A 26,384-nucleotide genomic window follows, 5' to 3' on the forward strand; every position below is an offset into this window, starting at 1 on the left:
CTAGCTGTACGTTAATAGCATCAGCAAAGGCTGAAATCTTGAGTTGACACTGAGAAGGCACTTATACTCAGTATGTCCTTTAGTATTTTCATTGATCCCATTAGGGAATTAATTATAATTGTACACTGTGTACTCTATATTTCAACTTAAATTTGTAATTGGCACCTGAAACTTAACTTTTTATAAAACCAAGCTCCCGATGTGTTCCCCACAAACCAGCTCCTCTCAGTAAATGGTAACTAAATTATTCCAGGTGATCAAGCCAAAAATCTGGAGTAATTATGGAACTTTTCCTTTCTCTCATGCCTCACTTCTACTCTATTAAATTCCATTTGTTCTGGGGCACCTGGGTGGCTCAGTCGTTAAGTGTCTGCCTTCGACTCAGGTCGTGATCCCAGGGTCCTGGGATCAAGCCCCGCATCAGGCTCCCTGCTCAGCGGGAAGCCTGCTTCTCCCTCTCCCACTCCCCCTGCTTGTGTTCCCTCTCTCGCTGTGTCTCTCTCTGTCAAATAAATAAATAAAATCTTTAAATAAATAAATAAATAAATAAATAAATAAATTCCATTTGCTCTAACTTTCAAAGTATATTCAGAATATAACAATTTCTCACCATCCCCAGTGCTGCCATAATCACGTGCCTGGATTATTACAATAGCCTCTAAACTGCTATCTCTTCTCTCAACCCTTCAGTCTATTTTTCCCCAAGTTATCTTCTGCTTGACATCAGTTTCCAATCAGTATAATTGTTTTCCTGAAGTCCTGGCAACACTGAAGAGCTCTGAATTATGGCCCCATTTCCTCTCTGACTTTGCTTCTACCAAATTCACTATTTTCCAACCACACTGGTCTATTCAATATTTCTGAAACTTGCCAAGTATACTTACATGTCAGGGCCTTTGCAGATGAGTTCCTCCTGAATTATCTGCAAGGTTTACTTTCTTTTTTCTTTCAAGTTTTTGCTCTTCTGCTCAGGGAGGCACTTTCTGGCCATCTCACCAAATAGTGAACACCTCATCCCTACCAATATTTCCTATTCTCTTTCTTCAATTTTCCCCATAGCGTGCATCATGATTGAGCCAGTGATTTATTATTTATCATGCATTAGTATCTTAACCAGTTAAAATATAAACTTCATGAAAACCAAGTTTTCTTTTGTTCATGGCTTTCTTCCGGATGCCTAGGGTAATTCCCAGTACATACGAGGTACTCAAGAATTATTCACTGAATAGAGAGTCTTAACTACATTTTCAACTTCAGCATCTGTCTAAGTATTTTGTTCATAGCATATATGAAAAGTTCAAGTACATAAAAGATTTGGGAGATCTTTTCACACATGGTTTAAATTTCCACTGGAGCTTTTATGAACACACGGGCATTTACAAGGCAGAGAATGTGATGGAAATGCGTTCCCAGTCAGAAGGAACATGGGACATTTCATAGTGTGCTCTGGAAAGATTGTGATAAGCCATAAGACATGTCAAGAAGTGGGGCCAGAAATGTCTCCTGAGAAGATTCTGAATGACCTTGAGTTCTATGTTCAATATCGAACATTACCCTAGACAGTATAAGAAACCGTACAAATGTTTTGCTTTGGTAACCTAATCTATTACATCCATTTTAGAAAGAAAATCTTTGTGAAGAAGGTGTGGAACAGGCGTTTTAGAGATAACAAGAAAATGGAAGACCTATGAGGAAGCCCGTTACAATGATCTAACCAATGGAAGATAAACCCATGCAGAAGCAACAGATTGAAGAGGTTAGAAGGAAAAGCCACAAGTAGGAAGTCTTCCAAGAAGTGTGGTGAGGAGTGAAAGGAGGAATGTGTAACATAGCTAGCGTGGGTGGCCCAGAACGATGAGATGGTGCCTGTAGACTGAAGAATTGAGGACACCCTAGACTAAGCAAAGGAGCCAGTATAAATGCAGCAAGTAAAACTGTTGGAGGGAAAGGGGATAAATATATAGGTAAGTGCTCAGGGGGTTGGAGAGGAACAGATGGACTCCTATCTTATAGAGAAGTAACCGCTAGGAGGAGAGTCATAGAAATCAACAAGCATAACTGTCTGGTTTTCATGCTCTCAAAAATTTAAAGCCATAGGTAAGAGCAGAGCTGTTGCTGCTAAAGGCAAGTAGTCTAGATTGTTAAGTGAAATGAAAGCGTTTACTAAATATCAACCTAAGTGGCAGATAAGCAACAATGAAAAGTCTGATTTCTTCTCCTCCGGAAGGCAAAGTTATTTAAATGATTTCATTAAAAAAAAATACGCAAGATGGCCGATAGCAAAGGAGTCATAAAAATCTGACAGAGATGAAAAAATAGCAATTGCATGAAACATAATCCTACGGGGGAAACAGCTTTATGTGGTACAAAGGGGGGCTGCTACTGGAGGCATTTTGAACGAAGTATAGGAATGCCCCTTATAATAATTAGAGTTCCCTAAAAAGAGAGGTCTTATTTGGAGAGTCCCATTTTTAAGTGTTCAAAGAAAGACTGCTCCTATTATAAAGGTTTTCAAAGGAATGTCTGTTCTGTGTAGGGAGATGATAATAATACTTGTCACTTTTTTAAGTGCATCTATCGACTGTGTTCCGAACATTTGTAACATAATTTACATATATCATCTAATATTATTCTGCAGGGTCAATATAGCTATCTTCACTTTTAGTTGAGGAAACTATAGCTAGGAGAGATTAAGTAATAATTTGTGAAATTATAGTTGGAACACAAGTTGCTGACTCCAAAGCAGGTACTCTTCCCTTGTGCCCACGGCAAACTTCTTTAGTTCACAGAGGATGGGTTACATGACCTCCTATGTGTGGCTTGGAAACCTTACTCTTGAGACATCTGTCTACGATGCCATTGTCAGAAGTTGAGCGGGCAATGATGTGATGCCTCAGCTGCATTGATATCATTCTGCAATAAGGACTCTAGTTCATCCAAAACCATATAAAGTGCTATTGTCTGCATGTTTTCATGTATATCACAAATGACTAAAGTAATTTTCACATCATCTGAGAAATAGCCTAGTTGTAGTCCTATTTATTTCATCCCTGAGAATGAATAAAAGTCCAAAACAGAAAGGAAAAGAAAAAAAATAACAATTTTAAAAATAAGATTACAATGTATAACTTAAGGAATTTTTAAGGAATCTGGCAGCTTATCTCAGGAAGTAAATCAAAACCACTTATATATTTTTTAAAAGATTTTATTAATTTATTACAGAGAGAGAGAGCATGGGGGGGAGGGTCAGAGAGAGAAGCAGACTCCCTGCTGAGCAGGGAGCCGGATGCGGGACTCGATCCCGGGACTCCAGGATCATGACCTGAGCCGAAGGCAGTCGCTTAACCAACTGAGCCACCCAGGTGCCCCTCAAAACCACTTATATTAAATATGTATTTAAGATATTATTTTTTATTTTGTTATGGCTATATAATAAATATCATTTATGTTATAATTATATAAACAGGAAAAGAATGTGGTTATGCCTAACAAATAACATTTATTTATTTATTGGTTAATTAATGAGATATGTCATTCATCATTCATTTAATAAATATATATTTAGCAAGTACTATATCCCTTACATGATCTTAGATCTTAGGGACACAAAGAGCTACTTTGTGTCACAACAGTGATTAAAAGAATCAATAAAAATAAATTTACATTTATTCTTCCACTTTATAAAAGAGGGTTTTTTTTCCTCTATATATTCAAGAGGAAATTACATATAACCAATACAGTGAGAATAAAGTATCTAATTCTTTTCTTATTTCTTTAAGGAAACCCCAAGGAAGACTGTTGATATGGTAAGATATTGATTCTATATAAAGCTATATTTAATTCATATTTTTAAAAACTAATATTAAAATAGTAATAGTTAGGCCTATCTAAAATGCTCTTCTTTTAATAAAAAAGAATGATAATTTTAAGTTACTTAAAAATAAAATTTCTCTCTACTTCTTTAGTTTTCTCAATTATCCTAAATTCTTTCAATTAAGTCCTTCCATGTAAGCAAGACCCTTCCATGTAGCATAAATTTTATGTGGTTTCCACTGTTTCTTTAAAAAAAAAAAAAAACTGGTTACTATTTTTTGAACTGAAAACTTTACTACAATCCTTTTTCACCTATCATACTAATACCCTTATAATATGAGAAAGATCTTTAATTTCACAAATATTAAGAATATACTGCTAAGGTTTCAATTACCTTGGTCCCCCAACTTTGATGATGGTAAGGCTGCTGCTGATTTTTTTCCTCAAGAATTCTTCTAGCAGCTCATCTAGTGAGGGAAAGGATACTTCTAAAATGAAACAACCTAATAGTTTATTGAGAAATACTGTACTTCCCTGCTGTTGATTAATTATTTTAAGTAAATTAGGTATTGCTAATTTTTTAACAGAGCCACATCAAAATACCCAATAAGGAAATACTGGAAATAAAGAAAAACCTTTATAAAAAAATATACACAGACTCAAAATCATTTTAGAGATTTGAAATGATCTATCTACACAGTCAAGAGTGCTGTTCTATCTCATACTTTTGATCATGTATAGCTGAACTCTGGTTCATTGCAAACATGCATTTTTTTTTTTTTTAAATAAGCCAATGCCAAATCAGGGTCCTGCAATTACCTTCACCATAGTTTTTACCCCGATTCTCTCTCTCATATCGTTTAGGGAGTTGAATACCGGATTGGGTTATGAACTGGGTAAATCACAGGTACGAGAGCACCTGCTGTGGTAAAAAAGCCAAATCGATGAGCACAATGAGAAAACATCTCAGGAGAAAATAAAGCATGGATTGTAGCCCAGAGTCTTGCAGGCTGAGGCACAGCCCAACATCTTCCTCCTCCGCGCTTCAGAAGCATGCTTTACGCTTTCTCTCCATCTCCAACTGTGGGCCTGTGGCTACTGATAAAAAAACAGAGGTCTTTCTGGAACTGGCAAGCAGGCTTTGCCAGATACCTCCACAGGCCTGCTTCAGTTTTCTTTCTTCTCTCTTTCTCTCTCAATCATTCCCCTTTGTATATAGTTTGCATCTGCCTATACTCCATGAGACTTTGACATTATATGAACAATGTAGATAAACAGAACATTTGGAAATAAAACATATTTTCAGTCAAGTATCATAATGCTGACACAGAATGCTCTGACAATGACTATTGAAACTCACTTAATTCATAGTAAATTCCTATAAAGTAGCACTTTGTTTCTTGGCAGCCATGACTTGGCCCTTAATTATTAAAATAATTAGTTCTAATTCTCTACTATAATGACATAGATAAAATTACTGGTGGGCTATCCAAATAAAGTCGATTCTTATTTTCTTTCCTTATTTTTTTCCTCAAGGAGTCAACTGAAGTACCCACTAAAGTAAGTAATTTTTATTCAAGCAAAATTAAAATATGACCCCATTATATTTTTTTGTATTTATCACAGTTTATTTTTATTATTAACAGAAAACTGAGCTGACTGAAGAAGAAAAGAATTACCAAAGAATTGGGGTAAATTTTCCCATACAAACATTTATAACATAACCAGACTGGATGAACATTGTTGAGCTACATTATTGAGCTCTCAACAAATATTTTTAATAAATTCTAATTTCTATAAAACTCTTCCTTATACTCTGTCAACACTGTTAGAAAAATATTCTCCCATAGTACTAACTGTATCATTGCCATGTACCCACCCATCCATTATTCCCTGGTTATTCTAAAAACCCACCGATTGTCCATTTTGTAAAAACAGGAAATTATTCTGAAGGTTGATGCCACTGTGTTTAATTCTAATTTTAATCCCCATAATAATCTATAGTCAGGTCCATACAGATGGTTCAAAATAGAACATGGAAGAGGGGAATATATATTGATTAATGTATTAATTAATTAATATTAATTAAAATAGGTGACGGCACTATGCAAAGAGCTCCCTTCTATATTAATTCATTTATTTCTACAAGGTCAGTGACACTCAGAAAGATTAATAATGGTTCAGTGTCACAAATTCTACTAAATTAAATCACACATTTATGTATATAACTGTAAGGAAACAATGTTTTCTACCAATCATGGAAATGCAACCACAATCTGAGACACTTATCCTAGTAAATTAAGACATTATCCTCTTGCCTCTTACACGTACTTTTTCTTCTTTAAGTGTTTTGGCCTTGGGATCTGAATTAACCAAAGAATTTTTTCAATTCTATAGTTCATTCTACAAATGAACTATAGAAAATACAGAAAAATTTTGCATGAATTAACTTTCTTTGGTTAGGTCTGTTTAGTATCATTTAGAATTTATCCAAACAAACCAAGTTTTAGTTTCTTTGGTTATGTCCAAGTATCATCTGGTACATGCAATATTAGGATAATTACTTACATTTTTTTCTAGAACAAAATCAACAAATATTATCAGAAGTTCACCTTGCCCCAATATCTCAAGACTGTTCCTCCATATCAGACAACAATGAAGCCATGGAATCAAATTAAGATAAATGCTTATCAAATTATCCCTACTCTGGTAAGCTCTCCCTTTTTATTTTATTTTTTTATTATGTTATGTTAGTCACCATACAGTTTTTGATGTAGTGTTCAATGATTCATTATTTGCGTATAACACCCAGTGCTCATTACAACATGTGCCCTCCTTAATACCCATCACCTGGCTACCACATTCCCCAACCCACCGCCCCTCTGAAACCCACATATTGTTTCCTGGAGTCCATAGTCTCTCATGGTTCATCTCGCCCTCTGATTTCCCTGCCTTCAGTTTTCCCTTCCTTCCCCTAATGTCCTCCATGCTATTCCTTATGTTCCACATACGAGTGAAACCATATGGTAATTGTCTTTCTCTGCTTAACTTATTTCACTTAACATAATCCCCTCCAGTTCCATCCATGTCAGTGCAAATGGTGGGTATTCGTCCTTTCTGATGGCTGAGTAATATTCCCTAGGAAACAAAACTAAGAGGCAACCCACAGAATGGCAGAAGACATTTGCAAATGACATTACAGATAAAGGGCTGATATCCAAGATCTATAAAGAACTTCTCAAACTCAACACCCAAAAAACAAATAAGTCAAAAATAGGCAAAAAACATGAACAGACACTTCTCCAAAGAAGACATACAAATGGCTAGCAGACACATGAAAAAATGTTCTCCCTATTTATTTTTAATTAAAAAAATAGATTTATTTTCTGTAGTAAAAGTAAACTAAAGAAATGAAATAAAGAAATAAAATTTCAACAGATTCTGTTCAGTAGTAGCTAAAACAAAATTAAATAAAAATTTCTAGGCTGGAAATTAAATTATAAATCATAAAGTGCAAACACAGCTATAAAAATAATTAAAATGATAAATTGCATTTACATTGGATTTAAATCTCTGAAGTGTTTGCTTATAAGATTTCAATTGATTCCTATAGCAGTTTTTAGCGGTAGGTTAAGATAGAGAATATTATTTTCATTTTACGTAAGTATCTGAAATTCTAAAAAGTAGTCCAAGCTCTAGTTAACATTTTTCTTTTATTTAATTTTTTTAAATGTGACTTGGCAAACATTCTTTTTCAATACGAAGAGTAAGTGAGAGAGCAAAAAATTGAACCCAGAGAACTAACAATTTAATATAAACAATATAGAATTTAGAATCAGAAGACCTGACATAATAAGCTTTTGATTTTGGGCGCCTGGGTGGCTCAGATGGTTAAGCGTCTGCCTTCGGCTCAGGTCATGATCCCAGAGTCCTGGTATCGAGTCCCGCATCCGGCTCCCTGCTAGGCGGGGAGCCTGCTTCTCCCTCTGCCTCTGCCTCTCTCTCTCTCTCTTTCTCTCTGACTCTCATGAATAAATAAATAAAACATTTAAAAAAAATAAGCTTCTGATTTTGAGTAAGTCACTCCATTTCTCAGGTTATTTTTTTTTTATTCTTATGTTAATCCCCATACATTACATCATTAGTTTTAGATGTAGTGTTCCATGATTCATTGTTTGTGCATAACACCCAGTGCTCCATGCAGAATGTGCCCTCCTCAATACCCACCACCAGACTAACCCATCCTCCCACCCCCTCCCCTCTAGAACCCTGTTTGTTTTTCAGAGTCCATCGTCTCTCATGGTTCATCTACCCCTCCGATTTCCCCCGCTTCATTCTTCCCCTCCTGCTACCTTCTTCTTCTTCTTCTTCTTCTTCTTTTTTTTCTTAACATATATTGCATTATTTGTTTCAGAGGTACGGATCTGAGATTCAACAGTCTTGCACAATTCACAGCACTTACCAGAGCACATACCCTCCCCAGTGTCTATCACCCAGTCACCCCATCCCTCCCACCCCACCCCCCACTCCAGCAACCCTCAGTTTGTTTCCTGCGATTAAGAATTCCTCATATCAGTGAGGTCATATGGTACATGTCTTTCTCTGTTTGACTTATTTCGCTCAACATAATACCCTCCAGTTCCATCCACGTCATTGCAAATGGCAAGATCTCATTCCTTTTGATGGCTGCATAATATTCCATTGTCATTTCTCAGGTTATTTTTTTTAAAATATAACTTAGTTTCTTCAATACATATGAACATTAAAATTATCTTCCACATTATTAGAGAAAATGTGAATTTAGTATCTGTAGTTGAATGTGAGACACCTAAAATCTGTTCTAAATATTTCCATGGAAGTGTAAATATTATTTTTGCTTGTTATTAAAAACATTTAGCTAAAATATGCTATTTCTTTCTCTTTTAAAGAGGCACCTTTAAGATTCTTGAATTAACAACTTCTACTTGATTTTGGTAAGTGCCTTTATGTCTATAATTTAAACAGTAATCTAAAATAGAATTGCTTTTTTTTTTAAGATTTTATTTATCTATTTGAGAGAGAGAGAGAGAAAACGAGAGGGGTGAGGAGCAGAGGGAGAAGCAGGCTCCCCGCTGAGCAGGGAGCCAGATGCAGGGCTCAATCCCAGAACTCCGAGATCATGACCTGAACCGAAGGCATACCCTTAACTGCCTGAGCCACCCAGGCACCCCTAAAATAGAATTGTTATGTGAAGAATGTGACCTTAATATTGTTAGGTAATGTTTCAATTTTAATTAAATGATATTTTGGCTTATGAAATATTTTATATTTTGTGTATACCTTCTTGATTCATAAATGTCAGTTACCTGTGTAACTTTTTCATGCATGTTTTATGAATATTTTATAAAATATATTATAATAAATTAAGAAAATAAATTATAAGAAATTTTCTCTGTAGCTGATGATGCATTCAGCCAGAAGCAATAGCTCTGGGTGGAAACTGTCACAAACTTAATGTTCACAGAGATGTGTACCCATGTCCTTGAGTTGAGCCAAGAAGTGCAGACTCAGCATTTCTGTTTGGTGGAAGAGGTATAATATCAACTGAGTTTCCTAGACAAGTCAAGCTACTCTAAAATAAATTCTTTGCATCATTTTCTCTGGAAAAATCATCATTTTTTTAATACCCAAAGCCTATTTTTCATAGTTTCTCTCTTAGATATTTTACCCATTGCTTTAAAGCCGTGGTGGAGATCCAAGGAAATGAATGCACATGGGTGTTGCTTTTATGCACTCACCTTTAACTTTTCTTATATTTTCCTTGCAGTATATAGGATATCTCTTATCTTAGAATTCTGTCTCATTCAATTTATCTCCTTGTTTTTTTTATATGCCCTGCAACAGGACAAAGTTTCAAAGAAATTAGTAATAACATCAATTTATTAAGGATTTTACCATGTGCTGGTCACTGTTCTGAGTCCTTTGCTTATATTAACTAATTCGTGCTCACAAAAAATCTATGAGGTAGTTAATATGATGAGCCGATTTGAGGTAAGGAAACTGAGGCCCAGGGGGTTAAATAAGTTGTTTGTGATCACCCCGCAAAAGTCAAAGAGCTGAGTCTAATACAGATTTCTGGCCCTAAGGGTCAAACCCTCCCCTACTGATTCCAAACTATACCCCAAGTCCAGATAGGGTATTTATCGAGAGGATACTTTTTAATGTTAGGTACACTGTCACAAATTTGTTTTGTCATGTCATTTTGGTCTTCCTAATGATGAAAAAGAGTCAGGCAACTTCACAAAATAATCTTTTATGAGGAAAATACTAACATAGCTACTATAGATAAGAACTAAAAACACAGTTGTATTTTATAAATAGCAATATTCCCTTTGCTATCATTATTTATATATTTATTCTACGTTTTTAAAAAGCTGATCATGTGCTCCATCATGTGAGGGACATTAGATAGAAATAAGATACCAAACTTACCCTCATTAAGCTCTGTTCTAGACAAGGACACAGAAATGGCCATACGATGTACTAAATGCTAAGTTAGAGGCATGAGGATATGGTGGTACAGAAAGGTCAAGTGATACATCTGAGTTAAGTCCTAAACTAAGTCCTCTCATATAATGAGACTAACCAAAGCAGTGGCAGCAGAAATAATAAGACAAAAAATCGTGAATTAAAAGAAAAATTACAAAAATTATAAAAGAAACAGAGAAACCAAAAAAAAAGGACAATAGATTCTGAAGAATTTAGTAATTGTAAAGTAATTTCTTAAAATATCAGCCCAAAGTCATTCTGCATAATAAAATTCTTTTAATAAAATTTAGACTTCAAGTAGATCAAAGGATTAAAATATAGGAAGCAGTAATATTTTATGTCTAATAAACTATTTCGGAAATAAAAGTAATTAAATATTCCTTCAAAATTGGCTGAAAATGTAAATATTTACCATTTAATAAATAAAGACAAACATTACTTTTGTATGCTAGATTGAAGAACCTGACTATTAACTTTCATTCACTCATTAATTGTTCAACGAACAGTTATTAAAATCCTACTATGTGCTAGATATCATTTGAGGCACTAGAAAATAATTAAGTAATAATAGTTATAAATAATAACATTCTGCCAGACTAGGGTGGGTGAGTGTTGGTGTGGTTCTATAACAAACATACATTATTTCAGGAGATAAGTCTAGTAGATAATACAGTATTGTCTTTTTCCTTTTAGGTTTGACCGGAAAATCTATCTTCTACATCTTCTTATCTACCATATTACTTCATATTACCAGCTTAGACAGACCTGTTAATAAGGCAAAAATATTGAGCCAAAGGAAGACTGTGCACAATATTTCCTGAGTCATTTATACTTTTCCTGTTAATTCATGTTGAATATTCTGGGTCTGTATTGTGGTTTCATACAAACTGGGCTGATGATTATTTAAGATGTTTTCATCATTCTTTCTGATTTGGAAAACCACATTTCTTTTCCCCCCAAAATAAAATTTCAATTGCATTCTTTGGTGTGTAATCATCATTTCCATTGTTCATACAGGCCCACTAGGCTACTAATGATAATATAAAGATTCCTTTACCAATTGACTTTATATGAGCTTGGCTATCACTGACATAGCTTTACATTTAGATTTTATTTCTCATAATGGATAACCTTGAACACTACTAATTATATTCCCCAACCACAGCTGGGTTTACAGTACTATTCAGCCATCATCCTACCATCTTTCTGATTTATTCATGCTCATAATGTGCCACAGCCTCAATCCCAAACCTTCACCAGAGCCCTCAATCCTCCTCTCAGTTCACATTGTCCCACTGAAGAAAGGAGCCAGGCATTGAAAATATAAACCTTCCAACGCCCCCTATTAATGGTATCTAACAAATGGAGAAACATAAAGAGCAAATGAGTGGGCTCATGCGTATATTATAAGGAAAACTCTAAGGGGATGAATATATCCAGAAAAGACAGAGGGAAGAGAAGTTAAAGGAAAGTAGATCAGAGGTCAGAAAGGAAGGGATAAAGATGAAGATTATTGAGCTTAGAAATTTGTGTTACACATTTGGTTGTGATGGGAAGACACTGGAGGGGTATTCATAAGAGAGTGACATTATAAGATGTGTGTCTTTGGTGAAAAGATTTGAAAATTGAAGACTTTTTCTTTGACTTCATAGAATATTCCAATCCTTTAGCCCTTCCATTATATTCCATTCTATCCAATCCCACTTAGCTTCATTTCCTTTCTTATTCAGACTGAACACTCAAGGGTTGTTTTTTTTTTTTCAGAAGGAAGTAACATATGACATATACTTTGAAAGGGTGGAACAGGAAGAACCTAACAGAAGTTTTCTTTGTCTTATAGAACACTCCATGCCTTAACACTCTGATTATATTCCGTTCTCTCTATTCCCTATTAGCCTCACTCCCTTTCTTACACAACCCAGACTTTATCTTTGACTATTTCAAATATTATCTTCATACTACATATAACACTTCTGCCTCTCTGCACTTAATCCTGTCTGGAAAACGCCCAGCCGTGAGCTCAATTTCTACTGCCACTCCATCCAAGCAACTGAATCCTAAAGTAAGTTAGTTTTCTGAACTTTTTTTGTCACCAAAGAGTGTTTATCAAACTTTGTCTTGTTGGCATTAGAGTTAGCTGCCTTCCTCAACTCTCCTTACACTTTCAATTAATCCTAATAAAAAACAACTTTCCTTTCTGTTTTATAGACTATATTGAGTCCATCAAGCCCAAACACTATCCACCACCTACTACAATACTTCAATCACTTGATAAATCTCAACATAACTTTGTCTCCTTCAAGTCTCAAAGAATATGGTGACCTTCCTTTATGTCAAAGCTAATAGCTCTGTTGATGCTTTTTAAAAATTTCCTCTGTAATCTCTCCTTTTAAATAGATTGTGGTAAAAGTAATACTGATGATTATAATACATGAAACTGAATGAGCAGCTATGTGAAGGGTAATTTATATATTTGCCTCAATTAACCTTACAACTATTACTATTATATTAACTAATAATGATTAATATTATACCTTACAGATGAGGAAATTGTAGTAGAAAATGAATAAGTTGCCCCCAGGCATACTATTCTATTTGGACCTATTAAGATTTACTTCCTGGTAATTTTTATAATTCTCTTTCTTCAGCTATTTCTTCTAGGTATTTTGCATGGATACCTCTTCTCTACACAAACATTGATATTTTCTAGCATTCTGACTTCAGCCACTTCTTTTTAACTCTACACATTTTTCCTATATGATCTTATCCACTTTAACCATTTTAATTGCCACATACAATTAGCCAATTAAAATCAGCTTCTAATTCTCTAGATTCAGCTCTATACCTGTTGTCCCTCAAATTTAGATAGGGAACCAAACTGAGTCCTGATTATCTCCATATATTTGTTGGCTTCCCAAATTAAAATGTAAGCAATATGAGAGGCAATGTGTAAGCAGAATCTTACTTTAATCCCTAGTAGTCAAAGCACCATCCAGTGTTCATGAATTCCCAGGTTATTCTATATATTCCAGACCTAATATTTTATTATAGTAAATTAAACTGGAGCATAGCAGCTATAATAGCTCCTTTTTGAGATCAGTAAATAATTTTCAAGGATTTGTCAAAGAGTCAGTCTCTCCAGATTCAACTTTATCTCATTGGTAATTGGAAGAGATTTAAAAAATATTAAAGTAGGAAAACATTACAAAAATATAGCCATTGCTTGCATACTTCTGGCAACAATACTTTGTAGTATATCTTTATTATTTCTCTTGTAAGTTAAAAACCTTGACAATTCCAAGAGTGTAGCTGTCAGTAACAGAGGAAAAGGCACCCTATCTCCATTACTACAAAAGCACAGGATATGTTCTGGTCCATCACTATTCTAAAATCACCTACTGTCTGTGGAGTATGATATTCTTCATAACAAAAGAAAACTACTGTTATGCTTATTTTTCACATCCCTTCTTTCCAACTGTCAAATATATCCCATAGGTTTCCTATACAGTTGAATCACAAGATAAGGAACTTAATAATACCCATTTTTTTAGTATAACAATCTGAAATAGGGGGTTAATTAAGTTTATACCTTTTTAACTTCTTCATTCACAAAGAAGTGATATCTCTGGAGCTTTAAATTCTGAAGGCCTTATTTTAATGTTGCCCCCAACTACCTTTTATCCACTGGGTTGCCTTTCTCATATTCTCTAGGGTCTAGAACAGTACTAAGTGACTAAGTAAATGATCAAGTGAAGGAAACAAAGGAAAGAAGAAAAGAAGAATGGAAGGAAGGAAGGAAGTAGATCTTCAAATTCTCTGGTTCTCTCCTGGGCTGTATTGAGTCTAGTGATGAGCTAAATCAAATGCATTCTTTTTCTTTGTTAGTGAACTTTTGATTTCTAGCATTTCCATTTCATTCTTTCTTATACTTTCCCTCTCTGTGCTGAAACTATCTATGTAATCTTCATCTTGTCTACCTTACCATTAGAGTCTTCTATTCAAAACTATTTAAAATCTCTGTTTGAGAATTCCAACAAATCAGTTTAATAACTGACTTTGGTTCTGATGATTGTTTTTTTTTAAATCTGTAGACTTTTTCTGAAGGCCAGACTTAGGCTATACTTTAGTAGATAATAAGGTTAATATTTTAATGGTTGTACATGAACACTTTTCCTTCTGTGAGACCATTAGTGGGGGGAGGGGTTACATTTATTGATTCTACAGGAAGAAAATTATGTACTTGAAAAAGAGAGTTTTCTCATCCTAACAAACACTGCAGCCCTTACCATGATTCAAGAGGGTACCAAGCTAAATCACTTCACATTACTCTGATTATGACTTGGGCACTGCCAGCCAGTTTTTTATCACTTCTTATTTATATTGCATATTACTAGAAATACTTGGTTGTCAATAATATATTTACAGGACAGAAGAGCTTTTCAGTTTTTAATATTTATTCATAGTAGGTAATTCATGTTTGTAACACTAATACAGAAAAAGACACCACCCTGTTATTTTTTTAAATATTTATGTTAATCCATTTTATTCCATGTTTAACATAAAATGAATCAAGCATAAAATTCCTTCTAGAAATGTCAAAATTCAATCAAGTAATCAATACATGCAAAGTGTATTTAGTAATTAAGTTTTAAGCAGTTCCTAAATTTGTCTTTTACTGCCACATAATGGGAACTTCCCTATTTTTAGGATTCTCTGAAATGAGAGGAGTAATTTATAGCCAAATAAGTCAAATTGATAGGTCTTTATTTTTTCAGATATGATGCTGATTTATTTCAAAACAAAAGAAGTAACATTAAATTAAAGACTTCCTATAAATAGGAAGGAAAGTGAGTGAGGCACAGTGTCCAGAGCAAGACCAGATTTACAGCCATTAGTTTCCCTCCTGGAAACAAGGTATCCTTCCCCTAACCCTGGTATAAAGATGCTTCCATTTGTAAAAGATTCTCCCCTAGGTTTCAGTTAGATAGACTTTCACAGAGTGCCTATAAATGCATATTTACATTCTCTCCTGGTTTGGAGAAGTTAGTCACACGGGGTGTTGTGTAAATCTAATCCACCACATGTCTGAATGATCACTTTAAGACTACGTAAGAGAAGATTCATCAGGGGAATTTTTTTTTTTAATCTCTACATTCAGACTGGACTCAGGAGTTCAGATAAACCCTAAAAGGGTGGGTTTGTTCTACTCAGGTACTCTCGTGTTCCTTTGAACAACTGAAGAGTGGAATCAAGTCATCCCCTCTCATGTAAAAGCTAGTTGAAGGAAAAAAAAAACTGAGGAAAAGGAGAAGAGAAAATTATTATTTGAATGAGACATGAATGCTTTGTTCCTTCTGGAGCATTCTAAAGTACTAAATTACAAGTGATATATGGATAGATAAATAAACTGAGACAGTGAGACAAGGGAGAAAAGATTTTTAAATACTGATAAATCTGGGATTTTCCATTCTCAAGTGATTTTTTTAGAACTCTAAAATTATAATTGAGTTATCCTTTGTTGGCTGTTAATTATTCCGATAGGAACACTTTATTTTTTTGTATTCTTTATGAAGAAAAAATACTTATTCATCTTTAATAGAATTGCTGATGCATAAGAGCCTCATTAAATTAATAGTCACATTAAGACAAAAGTCAAATTAAGTAAAACTATGCTTACTGGATTATCTATCATATAATAATTTAAGCTGGTATTATTTGAACCAGTTATACAGGATTTCTGTTCAAAGCACATTAAAAAAACGGCGAATGTGCATTTTCTCACATAGTTTCTTTTATCTATATGTATCTATATTTTTGGGCCATTACATATAATCAAATTGATAGGTTCCCAGAATAATAGTGGGATAAGGGGAAGGGGGTTCTTCTAAATTATTGAAGTGCCACACAATTTGACAATTATTGGATAATTATTAGACAATATGACAATTATTATTATGGCAAATTAGACATTTGCCATATAATAAGTGTATGAAAATCTGGCTCCAGCCAATTAAATCTTCCTATTTCAGAAACCCAGATAAGGCTAAAAGGAATGATTTTAGAGAGATCAATAAATATATCAGTTAACTTTATATTATTAATTTTTAGGTCACATGTGCGGTACAATGAAGTATAGGCTAATTTAAAAATAACTGATCTATATTAAAGAATAAAATATTATCTTCTTTAGGTACAAATTCTTATTTTTGTTTCACCAGTTAACATTTTTATTTTCTTTCTACAAAAATGTTAAAACAACACCAAAGGGAAATTTTGGCACTATAAACAATTTTAGGAGATTTGTTAGATTGCTTAATTTGTTCCTCTGTTTGTTTATAATATGACCCATTCTAAAAGGATTTAAGACAGCTTGCAAAATATGTAAAACAGAATTTTTTAAAAAAGATATAAATATTTTGATAAGGGAAAAGCAAGGCTAGGGGAAATAATATAAAGCCAGAGATGCAGTAAGCATTCCCAAATGAGATCATAATGCCCTGTAGAGTTCTAAATATGGCTAAGATATTTGACTCTAAAATTCCTGGTAGGCAAAAAACAAAAATAAATGCAAAAACAAGAGATAAATAATATCAATGTATCTAGGACATGAAAGTTTATCCATAGCTCAAGAAAGGCCTACGTATTGGGACCTGTCAGGAATTTCTCCAGTGTTGTCTATAGGGAAAGAGAATGAGGCACAGATCTTTGTCCCATGCATCTTTACAACTTACAAACAATGGTAAAACCTATCGGTTTCTTTTTTATGTAGTCTCTCAACAAAAAAACAGATGTATAATACCAAAGAACATTATAGAAAAGACCATCCAATATGTGGTCAAAACCATGTTAAACAGGTAAACAGGTGATCTAAAATTAGATTTTTTTTTTTTTGAGAAATGGATGGAGTATATAATTTGCAGGGCTTCCCCCATTAATATAATTTTGCAGCCAAGATCTTGTTATGAATTAGGCACTAAAGCATTCATGGTCTCATCAAAAACTTGAAAATACTTCATTTTATTGGAATATATATACCATACAAGTAATACATTCTCACTTCACACAAAAAAATATACACTATAGAAGATAAAATGAAATTATGGAAATTATTTTAAAAATCAGACATCATCTAATTAAAAATAACCCATTAAATACTTTAGCTATATTTAACATCTGAATATTCATTTGGCAATATATTATGAACCTGACATCATTATTAATAAAATACTTCTTGGCACTTATATTTTTCACATTTTGAGATATTAAATAATGTTATATAAGTGTCTTGTATATATATTTTTAGTTGAGTAGAGATAATTTATGTTTTGTGGGAAGGGAGAAGACAACCAACTAGAGATTGGCTTTACTTTCTTTGAAGAAAATTGAGCCTAATCAAGACACACACCTGAACATAGGGTGTTTTCAGAGAAAGAGGAAAAATGGATGATTAAGAGCCTAAAGGTTTATGCCACAGCATACAGGGGCAACAACATTAGGACTGGAAATTTTTCCAAGCGGTTGATACCAATCTCCCAATTATCCTGTAAAAAGAAAATACTAATACATCACCCATAGAATGGCTACTAAGCAATTTTATTTCATGGTAAGCCCTCCATGACAAATTAATTGCAAAAATGTATCCCTAGGTAACTAAATGAGTTCACTCCCACTTAAAGAAGTTGAGGTAGAAGCCAATTAATTGTTGAAAGACATTTGCAGAAAAGGGTAATTTTGTTTTAGCATCATTCCTGTTAGGTAACAACAGTAGTTAATAGCAGGACCAAATTTTCTGTTGAGGGTGCTTCTAATCGGACTAATAAAGCCATGCATTCTTTTGTCTCTCTCTAGGAGAAGAGAAATAACTAAGATATATATTGTATGTTTTCTGAAACAACCACTTTATAAAATTAATCTTCATAGGGTCACTCAAAATGAAGTTTCTATTATTGGCCTGCATCTTGTGTGTTTCTTTTGCAAAGGTGAGTGAGTAAATAAACTTCCAAATTATAGCAATAGTGTAACCATCGAACAACTGTAGATAGGAATTCGTATGATTAACATAAGTTAATATAGCACTGAAAACAATGAAGCCAAGAGACGTGTTAATGGGCATGAGGTTTGTTGTGCCAAACTTTTCAAAAGAAATTTTAAAAAGCAAAATAATAAAGTTGTGTTATCTAAGTGGCTAACCAGCAAGGAAAAGAGGTTAGTTCAAAAATGCAGTGGGCTAGAAGAGGACAAAGTTACAGGGAACCAGAATCCCATGCAGATTGTTTTAACAGAGTTTATGTCTTCAAATTATAGAAAGCTGGATTGGGCTTCTTCTGGCAGTGATGTTCCATTGCTGGAAGTGTTTAGGTAGAGTCCCAAGGAACACTTGATGGAGTCAAAGTCAATGGACATAATGACCTTCAATGTAGCATAAGCAGATGAGACTCTGATGTAAGAGATAGCTGATGGAAAATTCTAAATCCTAGTCAATGAGTGTGCTAAATATCCTCTTTTGTAAAAGGAGAAACTTATGACACTTACCTCATAGAATGGTTTTGAGCATTAAATATTTATCTAAAGTGCTTATTAGAGTACCTAGGAACTCAAATGCTACTTGATATTATTAACTACTATTGCAATTATTGTGATCACCCTGGGCAAATCTTAAGATATTATTCTATCTCCTAAAAAAAAAGAAAGAAAGAAAGAAAAAGGGCACCTGGGTGGCTCAGTTGGTTGGGCGACTGCTTTCGGCTCAGGTCATGATCCTGGAGTCCTGGGATAGAGTCCCGCATCGGGCTCCCTGCTCAGCAGGGAGTCTGCTTCTCCCTCTGACCCTCCCCCCCTCTCATGTGCTCTCTCTCTCTCAAATAAATAAATAAAATCTTAAAAAAAAAAGATATTATTCTATCTCCTAAAATTACCTGAATTAAACTCTAATTCTTAAAATAGTAAATGATGAGTTTCTACACTATTTTTTATTCTTGGCATAATCTGTGGTGAATTTATAAACTATGTTGAAGCTTAATTGGAGAACAAGTGAATATATGATCCTTCTGCAAGTGTAAACAAGTGGAAATTATACTTGCTTATGCACACACACACACACACAGAATGCAAACAAAACCTGAGAGTGAAAGACAGCAGCAAAACCAGAAATATGAATAACAGCCAGATGATCTTTCAGATTTACAAATTTCAAACTAAAATCCTTCAGCCAAAGTAAAACTTTCTAAGGCAACTATTGAGCTCAAAAACATATGTGGGGCACCCGGGTGGCTCAGCTGGTTAAGCATCTGCCTTCAGCTCAGGTCACAATCTCAGGATCCTGGGATGGAGTCCCGCTTCCGCCTCCCTGCTCAGCATGGAGTCTGCTTCTCTCTCTGTGCCCCCACCCCCTGACCCCTGCTCATGCTCACTCGCACTCTCTCTCTCTCAAATTAAATAAATAAAATCTTTAAAAAAAGGACATATGTTGATCCCAGGTGGAGCCCCGAGAGCCTCCCTGCCCAGTGGGGAGTCTGCTTCTCCCTCCCCCTCTACTCCTCCCCACCCCCCCACCCCTCCCCGCTTGTGCTCTCTCGCGCGCTCTCTCTTTCAAATAAATGAATAAAATCTTATAAAAAAGAAACACTACTAATAAGACTGTACAAATTCTTCAGTAATATGGCAATCTGGGTACAAGTGTTTTCAAATAAATAGCCACAGTGAATTAATTTTTCCTTTGTTTTAGATGGGCTTCCACTTCCCTGATGAGGTAAAACTTTTTTTCATTTACATATGAATTTTTTTTTTTACCTTAAAGTGTATTTTACATTTTAAAAGTCCCTGATTTCTTTACAATGCAGTTTTGTGACTACTATTGCTGTTAAAATATTAGTGCTATTAATCTATTCTTATTTGATAGAAAAATGTTTACGGAACACAAATATATTTGTGTTTAACCTATTTCCCATAAGGTATTTATTTCTTTTCAATGAGCAGAAGTTACTAAGTACGTGCACTCTCTCTGCAGTGTGATAAAGTTTTTGCTATGCTCGATTTTCCTCTACGTGCACCTATAAAATTTATGACAATGTACTAAACTTACTTGAACAAATTAAGTGATGAATCTGGAAAGGTTGTGCCCGTATGAAAGATTAGAGCAGAAGAAAGCATGATCTAGGAATTACTAGCAGAAAGAATGTGTCCCAAGGAGCTAGATAACTTCTGGGCAGAAAATACCCAGAGAGCATCCCTATGTAGGAGACCACAGCATTCATCAATTAACTGATAGTAGATTTTTTAAGTTCTTTGTCATTTTTGCTTCATATTCTGATGACGGGAGTGTGCTAAGAAAATTATCCTTGCACCTACCCACAAGTATGCACTAGAGAAACATGACAATCTAGCAAAGAAAAGCCAAGAGATGTGGTCTGGATATGCACACTTTTGACCTAATACCATGAGACATATGGCAAAGCTGTAGAAAGGTTTTGAAAATAACTATTAAAATGAAAACAGTATGAGATATTCTTCTGAATTTCTTATAAGAGTTAATATTTTACTTATGAGAAACTAGGCCTCTGTGGTCACAATACAAGTCACTGACATTTGTCTCTGTGAACACTCTGAAACCTGTATCTCTTGTGCTCCATGCATCATACTTAAGGATGAAAATATGATGCATAAGGAAACATTTTTAACTCAGTAGTTCAGGAAACCAAACTAAATTGGAAAGAAATATTATATACAATATTAAATTCTTTTTTTCTTCCATGTTTTATTTGAGTATAATTGGCACACAATGCTATATTAGTTTCAGGTGTCTAACATAGTGATTCAGCTTCTCTTATGTTATGCTGTGCTCACTACAGGTATATCTACAATCTGTCACGGATAACGTGCCATTACAATATCATTGATTATATTCCCTACTCTGTGTCTTTTTTAGTCCCATGACTTACTCATCCAGTAAGTGGAAGTCTATATCTCCCAATGCCCTCCACCCATTTTACCCTCCTCCCACCCCCTTCCCTCTGTCAATGATCAATTTGTTCTCTATATTTAAAGGTCTTTTTCTACTTTTTGTCTATTCATTGTTTTGGTTTTTATACAATATTAAATTTTAATGAGGAAGCTGGCCTGGCTGGGAGATGTAGTAACTAGGTCTGAACAAAGAAACCTTGTTTGTTCCTTCCAGTACTTAGGATCCCAATATCTAGCACATAGACAGTACACAATAGGCACTCATCTTATACTTTTTAAAAATAAATCCTTGATTATCCATCAAGAAAAAGCTTAAAATATCCCAAAGCCACTGAGGAACAATCTGCATTTATTGAGAATTTATATTACAAAGCCTTGTTTAGTCACAGGGAATTTTGTAATAAACACAAATGATGCTCTAATGTAAATATGTGGTGTAAATAAGCCAATTGTGCCCTGTATATGAAAGTTTATAAATAAATATGAATGAGAAATTTAATGATAGTGTAGAAACACTGGCACTAATAGAATATTAATTTTAGCCATTTCATATCTATTTTGTAAGAATGTATTTAGAAAACAGAAGAGTCTACATAGTCACAGGAAAACAAGGCAAACAAGTCTATCACTTAAGAAAGAAAATTCCAAGTTGCTTGGAGAGTTTTGTCAGTTATAGTCACTCTGAATGTAGGTAGAGCTCTAAAGAACGGTATTTTTTAGTGGCATGGAATTTAAAACAAACATTATTTTCTTTGTTGTTTTAGAAAGTTCTCTCTTCTGGTGAAGAGGTAAAATATATTCATATTTATTTATATTTTAAGATATTAAAATGTAGTCTATATTATTTTCTTTTTAAAATAGTATTTTTTAAAAATGGTGTTTCTATCTAATAATGTTAAATAATTCAGTCTAATGTTTTTTTTCTTGAAAAGCTAAGTAATTTAGAAATGCGTTATTTGTTTGCTATGATGGGCTCATTAAAAATACATATATAAATATAAGCATATGTGTATTTATATATCTTGTAATTTTCCTATTCATAGTGATATCTTGTCTGGTTTCACTGCCAGCACTTTAGATTAAATGATTTAAACTCAAATTTAAAGTTATATATCATAGAAAAGTACTGTTGATAACGAAGGCAATATTTTCTAACAAATATGAAAACTGTATCTATGATAAATGGTGTCTGCCATTGACAAATTAACTTGGAATATATGTAAAGAAAATGTCTGTCAACTGCTAGCATTAACATAAACACATAAGAAATATTAAATATAGTTTATAATATTTTAAAATATGTATGTTATAAACATTTAAAATTCTTTAAATCATAATTAAGCTATGCAATGAATCAAATAATCTAGAATCTTGATATATAAACCAATATATACCAAAATTGCTTATGAAACGTTTATGATAGTAAATAAAATTTTTTGGATGTGAGACCAAGAAATGTCTTAATTTTCTGTAAATTCCTACATAATTTTGGGACCTTGGAGCTCCCCGCCAGTCTCACATACGTGTAATAGACAAATGTGGGGCAACTGGAGGTTGTAGAGGTCCTTCTACAGAAAGAAATAATTTGAAATTTAATAGTGAATGCATCAGCAATATTAATAATCTTATTTAAAACACAAACAGCACAGGGAAAGTTAAATGTGAAAAGCCAGTAGTAGATATTGCAAAATGATCACCACATTAAGTCTAGTTAACATCCATCACCACACAGTTATAATTTTTTTCTTGTGATGAAAATTTTTAAGATCTACTGTCTTAAAAATGTTCAAATATACAATATGGTATGAATTATCATCAATTATATCTCAATTTTTAAAAAAAAAAAGTCAGTAGTCACTCATCCACATCCACTCTGCTTTCCTTCTTAATAACAATTGGAGATGCTTGGCCTTGATGAGTGGACTAGGATGCTATAGGATGGGGGAGGAGACCAAAAGGGCGCCTGGAAGAGGTATATCTAAGTGAATGCTTTGGTGGGGCGCTTAAGATGTCTGGGAGCAATGAGAGCAGTGGGCTGGGCAGAGGGTACAGAGAAGGAGGCCTGCCTGGAAATACCAGTTCTATACTGTGCTCACACTTTCCTTCTATTTTTCTCCTGGCCTAAGCTGGCATATTGTTCAGTTTGTAACACTCTGATTTGCTTAAACACAAAATATTTCTCCCAGAATTGAGATTTATTCAGTTTTCTCAAGAAATTATTGGTTTCAATCACAAAAATTATGGAAGCACATTACCCTTAAGAAAGAGACTAAATTGGAATTCTTACAAAAAATAATCTTCACTCATTGTATAGCATCATGGTCATAACATGGGTAATATATAGATAGGATAGGTATAAACAATCAACTTTAACTGACTTCTTTGCTTCTCCTTTAGGATTACAGTGGCAATCATTACCTTCTTGACCCATCTCTGAATACTCCTCCTCCCACATCAGGCCTTAATTTTGCTCTTCCTTTTCGTCCTTCAAGGAATAAAATCCCCACTTACCCTGGGAATCCTGACCCTGGTTCAGGGGTACCTTCATATCCCTGGATTCTCAATTCTCCAGGAGCCCTCCTCCACCACAGTCCTAGTTTTACCATAACTACTTCGTCAGTCCCCTCTCCTCCTCCTCAGAAATCTTCCTACTTTGTCCCTCCCTTGAGTAGACTTGAAGGACCTTTTATCCCACTCAGTGCTCCCATGCCTATGGCTACTGAGCCTTATATAGCTACACCTCTTGTAGTTACACCTACTACACCTCCCAACCCAAAGCTTATTGCGGTTGAGCCTGGGCCCCTAGAGCCTGATGACGCCGAGCCTGCTGCTTCAGAACCTCAGCTTTCTTGACTAGGTGGGTTGCCTAAACCTTACTCCCATAGAGCATGGAATTTGTAGGAGATAGAAAGAAACTGAATCTCCCCATAAGCAAACAAATATCAGACTAAACATTCTGAACAGCTTTATTAAGATACAATTGGCATATAGCAAACTACAGACACTGAAAAGGTACACCATGGTAAGTTTTGACATATCTATATACCTATGGAAAAAAAAAAAATCCCACCCTCCCCTTTCTCCTATCGCTAATCTATTTTCTGTCCTTACAGATTGGTTTGCATTTTCTAGAATTGCATGTTAACAGAATAATACTGTAAATACTCTTTTTTGTCTGGCTTCTTTCACTCAGCATAATTATTTTGAAATTTGTCCAAGTAGTTAAGTATATCAGTAGTTGTCTTTTTTTTTTCAGAGTAGCATTTCATGATACAGCCATATCATATTTTTTTTTATCCATTCATCTGTTAGTAAACATTTTAATTTCCAAACTGGATGCTACTGATTTATTTCCATTTATTTGTTAATGCATACTGTACTGGTTTAAACCTCCGGTTCAGTGTTCAATAAAAGTGATCCGACAGACATCCCTGCCTTGTTTCTGATATTAAGGGAAAATACTGTTTTTCACATATACACATGTTCATGAGCTTTATTTTAAGATGGCATTAGATTACTATGCTGTTAAGGCTTTCAAGCAGTAACAAAGAAACATTTTTATCTAAGGCTCCTTTTTCCCATTACAGAGATCAAACCATTCTGAGTACTCAAGTTTATGCCCTGTGAATTTTGAGATTTTTTTACTCTTATGAGATCCAAAACTTTTCCCTGCCTTCTGTGAGCACTAGATATTGTTCCATTTTGTCTTTCAGTGGTTCTTTAAACCTGGCTTCAGAGGGTATCTTCGTATGAATATCTATACTCAGTTGAAAATATGAAGGTATCCTCTTTGGATCTTTGGATCTTTATCTTTGTCCCTCTCTTTCCTCTCCCATGCTCTCCCCTGTGAATCTCAGCTACCTCGTCTTCCTGGACTCCTAGTTCCATCTCCCTCCATGAAGGCCAGGAAACTCCCCAGGCAGTAAGCTAGGACAATCATAGGGTTCACATTATTTGCTTCCTGTGTCTTAGGGATCACTGTCCTTCACCATTTAATATTCAGATCTCAAGAAACTGCTGCTTCTGCAATGTTTGGTATCTTTTTAAAAATTTGTTCCAAGTAAGAGAATAAAACCACTTTCTGTTACTCATCTTGATCTAAATTATACTTTTTAAAAATAATCATTCTTTAAAACATCTTTAAGAAGCACCTATTCCCGTGCTCGCTTCGGCAGCACATATACTAAAAAAAAAAAAGACGCACCTATTCCCTAAGTTTTAGTAGATGTAGTCCAAGCAATGGCTATTTTATAATAGGGAAAGTGGGATTCCCAAATACATGGAAGATACTCCATGGGGTGTGGGAAGTGGGGTGTGGAGAGGCATTTGTCCTGTGTCCTAGAGCTTCTGCAATTATAAACTTATGTCCTGTGTGAGGAACTCAGGAACTGAGTAGATAGTTCTTCCTTAAATTAATCCAAATTGATTATGATGAATATTCTCAAATAATAGTGGTCGATAGAAGGAAGAAACTTCCATAGGAGGTACAGGGGTTGAATGGTGGAGGAGAGAAACCATTGCTAAAGCCGACACAGGCCGTTCTGTGTTGTATCCATTCAGCTTCCTTTCTTACCCCACACCAAGAACCACTGCCTCAGAAAACAGGAACAATAATTTAGATCTGAAATCTCCCAGTCCCCACCCCTTCCCCCAACAAATGTGTCTTCCATCCCCTGTTATACATTATCCTGGGAAGAAAGGCATTGGTCAAAAAGCTCATTTGTGCTCATTCTACCTGAGTTCATCTGAACAAAAAATTTGGTTACCCTCATTCCAAGTTCCTACTCCTTCATCGCATCCAAAAGCCATTCCACTTTTACTGTTATAAAATTGAACAGGAAAATGTCAAGGCTTTATTTTACTTTATTTTGCAAGTCAAATCAGAATTTCTATTGAGGTGACATCAACTATTAAAGTAGAATTGAAAATCAAATGTGAGGGCAGTTAATATTGTTGGTGATGCCTCTTAATAACAGTTATTGCCGAGACAATTAAAAAGCTTCAAATTTTAATATTGCCATATTCTTTGGTTTTTACTTATTTTACTATTATATAAGATCAAAAGATATTGGTTGGTAAATCAG

General features: G+C 34.5%; 1 protein-coding gene across 1 annotated transcript in view; it reads left to right on the top strand.

The window, feature by feature from the left end:
* PRR27 (proline rich 27) overlaps nucleotides 1–24,153 on the top strand; it is a 30,244-nt gene extending 6,091 nt beyond the window's left edge. Inside the window, exon 2 of the mRNA XM_064584008.1 lies at nucleotides 23,698–24,153. Coding sequence (XP_064440078.1) covers nucleotides 23,698–24,153 — 456 coding nt within the window. The remainder of the gene's footprint in view (nucleotides 1–23,697) is intronic.
* The last annotated feature ends 2,231 nt before the right edge of the window (nucleotides 24,154–26,384 follow it).

Source organism: Mirounga angustirostris, unplaced genomic scaffold (assembly GCF_029215605.1).
Source record: "Mirounga angustirostris isolate CCGP_5_RB_7025 unplaced genomic scaffold, mMirAng1.0.hap1 SCAF_2, whole genome shotgun sequence".
Lineage (NCBI taxonomy): Eukaryota > Metazoa > Chordata > Mammalia > Carnivora > Phocidae > Mirounga > Mirounga angustirostris.